This window comes from Xenopus laevis, chromosome 5S (assembly GCF_017654675.1).
Source record: "Xenopus laevis strain J_2021 chromosome 5S, Xenopus_laevis_v10.1, whole genome shotgun sequence".
NCBI classification, from domain to species: domain Eukaryota; kingdom Metazoa; phylum Chordata; class Amphibia; order Anura; family Pipidae; genus Xenopus; species Xenopus laevis.
The window spans coordinates 104,575,319-104,581,621 of record NC_054380.1 but is presented as its reverse complement, the minus strand read 5'-3'; the positions used below and the strand labels follow the sequence as shown (position 1 = coordinate 104,581,621).

Below are 6,303 nucleotides of genomic sequence, written 5' to 3'. Positions count from 1 at the left end.
CTGTAAATAAAGAAAGTACAGATTGTAATATTTGATTCCATTAATGCAACACTAACTGAGCACAAGAGCATGACATATACAATGGTGCTTGAAAGTTTGTGAAAAAAAATTCTATATTTGTATATGAATGTAACCTAAAACATCATCTGATTTTCAAACAAGTTCTAGAATTTATACACTCACCGTATACACCAGTTGAGCAAACACTTCTGCAGTCAAAATCATCAGGACACGAAGGTCTTAATTCTAAAGAGACTTTAAAACTGAACGGGAAAGGAAGATTTATGAATTCAAATGTATGGAGTTATTTTACACATTAAGACAGGGCCTTAATTTAGGGTCAGGTCACACTATGTGATCTGACTGAATCCAGACCCCTGGACTATTTACATCCCACCCTAATTCATTGTATTATCTCTACAATTGATCTCTATCTATGTGTAACGTCCTAATTTATTGCTCATACCTTTCACTGATCTAACTTTCATTTGTATTTTGACGAAGGGCCCTTGGTGCTTCGAAAGCTTGCAATGCGTTTTTTATTGTTAGCCAATATAGGTTTCACTTCTACAATACTTTTTGTATTTGTTTGTTTTTTTTATTTGTTATTTTTGCTAATGAAGGTGAATTGCCCTTTAAGCTCTCAGTCGGTTTCCCCAAGAAACCTGCTTATCTTAAAGTGTTTCAATTGTATCTTTGCTTATCCTAAATTGTTACAAAAGTATCAAAGTGCAGCTGCTCAGTGTTCTTGGCTCTGCCAAGAAGCCTTCTATTTTTACTTATGTTTCAGAAACTTTGTATGTTTTTCTCGAGTCAGTGCAGGAGATCAAAGAGAAAGTCTGGACATTTCAGTAAGAAACCCGGGAATGCGGGCTGAGCTGTCGAAATCGGGTCTGTTCTACCAAAAATGGGACAGTTGGTAGGTAAGGTTGGGTGTCGGGTGGCCTCGCTCAGCTGTGATGGTTAATCTTCACTAACTTTCACATCACTGTATATATATCTATATATAATACAATTTTATCCTTATAAACGGTGAGTTCTGATGTCATTTCTTCACCTGACTCACTGAAACTTGTGTATTATACTAAATAAAGTACCTCCAGTTGTAAAATATGAGGATATTAGAAGTTACCTTGGAGTTCCATGACCTGTATAAAAACACTCGGCCTTCAGCCTCGGGTTTTTATATGGTCATGAAACTCCTCGGTAACTTATAATATCCTTATATTTTACAAGAGGGGGTACTTTATTCACTATATAACAAAGGATCAGCACACTCCTTAAATTGTGAATGAATGCTTATTTTATTTACTCGCATCTTATCCAATTTTTTAGTCCCGCTTGGGGACCTTCTTCAAGAATATACAATCTCCAAGGTTCTGACACCAATCATAAGCCAAAAGCAAAGCAGGGCAGTAATATACCAGCAATATTCATGCCCAACCCATAAACATGGCAGTTCACTTTAGTGTCATTTAATAATAAATGATGGTTTATTTGAGTCATGTAAAGCCAAATGGAAAGAGAGTAGAAGCATTCTAACAAGGGAATGTATATAAGTTGAATTGGCCTGGAAATAGATGATATTTAAATATGATGTCATACTCATCCCATTTCTTAAATAAATATTTTTTTTTTTTTTCATTGTGGGCTCTACCCACTGTTTTAAATAGTGAGGGGAAGGAAGTACTAATGGGAAAGGTTACTGACTTACATCCACCGATGTGACTGTAATTATAAACTGCATGGAAAGCTTGCTCACATTGCTCCGTGACGCTTCTTTCTATGGCTCCTGTTTCTGTACCAGTGGTGCTTGGTGTGAGTGATTTGTACCTTCCAGTGCTGCAATGTTGCTGGTTATTACACTAAATGGTATTTTAGTCCAGTGACATAGATATGGATGAAATACTGGCAGTTCCATAAGGCTTATACATCGACAGATGAAAGTGGGCTGCTTTGAGGCACGAGATTACATTATAATTAATAATATGGGTTAATGTAAATGGATGGGGCACAGCAAAGACAGATCTGCAAGAGAAATCTTTTCCAGACTCATTGAACCAATGAGATAAATGACACTTTCCAGCAGCACACTGCATACATAGTGGATGGACTTAGCAAAGATGTCCTTAAGTGACCCAGACTTGAATCCAATATCTGTGTGAGAATCAGGACAATACCAGGCTAAATTAAAAGAACGCAAACAGAAAAACTCGCGGCTCTATCCAAAAGTTTAAAGTACAGCAATTCAATTTATAAAACCGAAGCTCACCCAATGTGCAAAGCCCCAGGTCCGTCTCTAAAGGGTCAGCATTCTCTGCAAATTTAATCAAACGATATAAGCATTATTCACACTCACCGATGGAGATGGGTGGCCTGGGTGCAGCGCCCAAACCCGTAGCTTGGGGTCAGATGCAAGAAGATCCTGAAATGAGCACGCACTCATGCGACACACCAATTAGGATAAAATTCGAACTTTATTCCATAGGTTAAAAAATGTCCTAACGTATTTCGTATCTAGAGATACGTAATCAAAAAAAATGTCCTAACACGTTTCGTATTTAGAGATATGTAATCATAGGCATAGGACTATGATTACGTATCTCTAGATACAAAACGCGTTAGGACATTTGTTTTTAACCTATGGAGTAAAGTTTCAATTTTATCCTAATTGGTGTGCGTGCTCATTTCAGTATCTTCTAACTTAAAAGAGCCAACTTTTCTGTCAAAATGAATGGGCAAAGCCTGCAGCTTCTTACTACTAGAACTGCAGCAAAAGAGACTCCCACAAAGCTCTGCATTGTCACAAACCCTGTCTCTATGGCCCTGTGGCTATCAGAAATGTAACTAAACACAAAAGCAACTTGCCAGTAAGAATAATGTGTTGCTTTCTGAGAGATGTGAGTGGCAGTTAAGTACAGATTAGATCAACAGTGATCTAGAAATGCAGCTAAACTCCCATATTGCTATGGAGGACATAGCATTATTCTTGTAAACAAAAAGTGACATTTAGGAAAATGAACGTCACTTACCAACAAGGTATGTACATTACAGGTAAGAACCATCTTTAACTAATACAAACAACATAACCTAGGCCACCATGGCAGAAATAAGTTCAGGTTTTGACAGCTTCCTTTATACCCAAACTGGTGTGGGAGGTTTTCCAAGGGAAGGGCATCTGTTATCAAAGACAAGTGCCATATTCTCTCTCTGGTAAAAACTGCTGCTCTATCACCTATAATAGCCTCCCTGGTAACGAGGGGCAAAGCTTTTTTCTTCTTGGTTTTCTTGTGTGGTTATGAGATCGATGATGGCAGAAAGGACAGCGCAGTCTCTGGATTTTGTTTCCTTCCAGTCAACAGGCTGAGGCTTCTCAATCTTCTCTTTAAATAGGACATCAAGTTCTGACTTCAAATCCTGCAATGCATAGAGAAGGCTAGATATTAAAAATGTACAGAATTCAAGAGGTAAAGGCATTTGTTTTGTTGCCTTCCAATTAGATAAAAACCGTTCTAGAATTTCATTCATTAAGAGTCATTCAGCTGTAGCTTTTTGACAAAGGGTTGAATGCAGTACTTAGAACCAGGCTCGCCGTTAGAAATCACCGGGCCCCATACAACAAAATTTTCGAGGCCCCCCCCCGGCCCCAGATCCCATCACAGTTAAAAGACCAAACAGACATCAGCACTAAAATAAGATAACCCCCTTCCCCAACACACACAAGTTATAAAAAGCTATTGGGGACCAGGGCCCCTCTATAAGTTAAAAAAAAAACATTGGTGCCAGGGCTACCCTTACAAGTTAAAAAAAATTGGGGCCCCAAAGAATATATTTTATAAAAACATTGGTAGCAGGGGCCTTTTATTAAAATAATACATTGGTGGCCGTTAATTAATACCGTTAATTACTACACCTACTGGTCTGGGCCCTGTACACTTGTACCCCCTGTGCTTCCCTGATGGCGGCCCTGCTTAAAACCATATCATGTTTTCTAGACATGATTAAACTGAATTTTGTACAGGATACTCTGGCCTCCTTTCTTACTTCCCCTTACTTTTTACTTACTGGAAAAACAGCATCACCTCAATCCATGTTTGTAGTGCAAATCCCCAGGCAATCTTGTCCACCCAGTTCTGCCTCACAACATTAGCTCCATATTTTTTTTTTTTTTTTTTTTTTAATGTTTTGCATATACAGCAGTGACAGAGGCAACATTCATTTACGGATGTTTTTAGTAAGGGCATTAAACTTCACTTGGGCTGGTTGGTATTTGCATTACCTTCACTAGGTGTGCAATCCTTGCAGGGGACTGAAACACAATCCATTCATCCACTGCAATTGTATCCTGCTCGTCGTCTTTCTGGATTGAAATGTCTCCCCCAAAGAAAAGCAGTGAATATGGGGAGACTTCAGTGCAATCATATAGATAAATCTGTTTAAAAAAAAAAAAAAAATCATCACAAGAGAGAGAAAAAAGGATTTCGAACAAGCTATAGGGTTTAATTACACAAAAAGGAGATTTTGTGTACTCACCATTAAATCTTTTTCTCTTTGGTCACTTGGGGGACACAGGGACAGTGGGTATAGCTGGTATATCCAGGAGGGCAGGAAACAACAGTAGGAAAAACTTAGCCCCTCCTCTACTGGCTATACCCCCAGCAGGCGGAGCTTAGAATCAGTTTGTTCCAAAGTCAACAGGAAAAATCTTAATTAACCGTAACACCTAATATTAAACATAACATGTCTAATGGAAAAATGAGGGCCTCAGTCCAGGGAGGGAAGCCCTGTCCCCCCCAAGTGACCAAAGAGAAAAAGATTTATCGGTGAGTACACAAAATCTCCTTTTCTCTAAGTCATCTTGGGGGACACAGGGACAGTGGGGACGTACCAAAGCTGTCCCCGTAAATCTCCGGGAGGGAGAATGAGGCCTAGGTAGAAGTAACCACAGCGGCTTGAAGCACCCTTCTGCCGAAGCGAGTGTCAGAAGCCGCAAAGGTATCGAAATGGTAAAACTTTGAAAAGGAGTGGACAGAGGTCCACGTAGCTGCCTTGCACAGCTGTTCTGCTGATGCTTGGTTCCTGAACGCCCAGGACGTACTCATTCCCCTAGTAGAGTGGGCTGTGAGTCTAGCTGGTGGCGTTCTTCCACGTGCCACATAGGCTCGATGAATCGCTTGCTTGATCCAGCGTGAAATGGATGATTTTGTGGCTGCCCCTCCTTGGTGGGGGCCTGAAGGAATGACAAGTAAGGAGTCCACCTTGCGAAAGTCCTGGACTCTGTGTAGGTAAAACTTTAGAGCTCTGACAGGATCCAGGGTATGTAGAGCCTTCTCCTTAGGATTGGAATGTGAAGGGCAAAAGGTTGGTATTGTAATCTCTTGGTTCAGGTGAAAATCAGATACAACCTTAGGCAAAAAAGATGGAATAGTGCATAGGACCGCTCTATCATGGTGAAAAACGAGGAAAGGCGGTTTGCATGACAGCGCGCTGAGCTCAGAAACCCGTCTAGCAGAGGCAATGGCAAGAAGGAAGGTAGTTTTCCAGGTAAGCCAGAGAAGCGGTACGGATCCCAATGGCTCGAAAGGAGGGTCTTGGAGGGCTCGTAGGACTAGGGTGAGATCCCATAGAGGAGCTGGTGCTCGAACTGGAGGAGCCAAATGTGATACTCCCTGCATAAAAGTCTTGACGTCAGGCAAAAGAGCAATTCGTTTCTGAAAAAGGACAGATAAAGCAGAGACTTGTGACTTAAGAGAACCAAGGGATAGACCCATGGAGAGGCCCTCTTGCAGGAAATCTAGGATGTTCGGAATAGAGAATTGTTTGAACTGCTTCTTGTGGCTTACACACCACTGGTGGTAGGTAGATCAGACTATATGGTAAGTCTTTGCCGAGACAGGCTTTCTAGCTGCGCACATGGTGTTAGCTACTGCCTTGGAAAACCCCTTCTGGGTCAAGATCTTGATTTCAAGAGCCACGCCGTCAAATTTAGATTTGTTGGGTTTGGGTGGCGGATCGGTCCTTGAGTTAGAAGATCCGGGACTAGAGGTAGGGTCCAAGGCTCTGCCACTGACATGTTGAGAAGGTCTGTGTACCAGGAGCGTCTCGGCCACCTTGGTGCTATGAGGATGAGAGTGGTCTGCTCTCGTCGAAGTTTCCTGAGAGTCCTGGGTACGAGAGGCAGGGGTGGAAATGCATAGGCCAGATGGAAGTGCCACTTGGCTGTTAGAGCGTCTGCTGTTATGGCTAGTGGATCTCTGTATCGAGCTATAAACGCTGGGACCCTTCGATTGTGCCTGGTCGCCA

General features: G+C 41.4%; 1 protein-coding gene across 5 annotated transcripts in view; it reads right to left on the bottom strand.

Annotated features, from left to right (window-relative positions):
- Positions 1-1,285: 1,285 nt before the first annotated feature.
- The window catches only part of dhx36.S (DEAH-box helicase 36 S homeolog), a 38,095-nt gene continuing 33,077 nt past the window's right edge, over positions 1,286-6,303 (bottom strand). For 3 of the 5 annotated variants that reach the window (XM_018265749.2, XM_018265750.2, XM_041564924.1), the window contains one exon: positions 4,668-5,711. In XM_018265749.2, the coding sequence (XP_018121238.1) occupies positions 4,929-5,711 (783 nt within the window). In that variant the 3' untranslated portion in view covers positions 4,668-4,928. Of the gene's footprint in view, positions 3,418-4,279; positions 4,433-4,667; positions 5,712-6,303 lie in introns of those variants that run through there. The other 2 variants (XM_018265751.2, XM_041564925.1) reach the window with 2 other exon arrangements.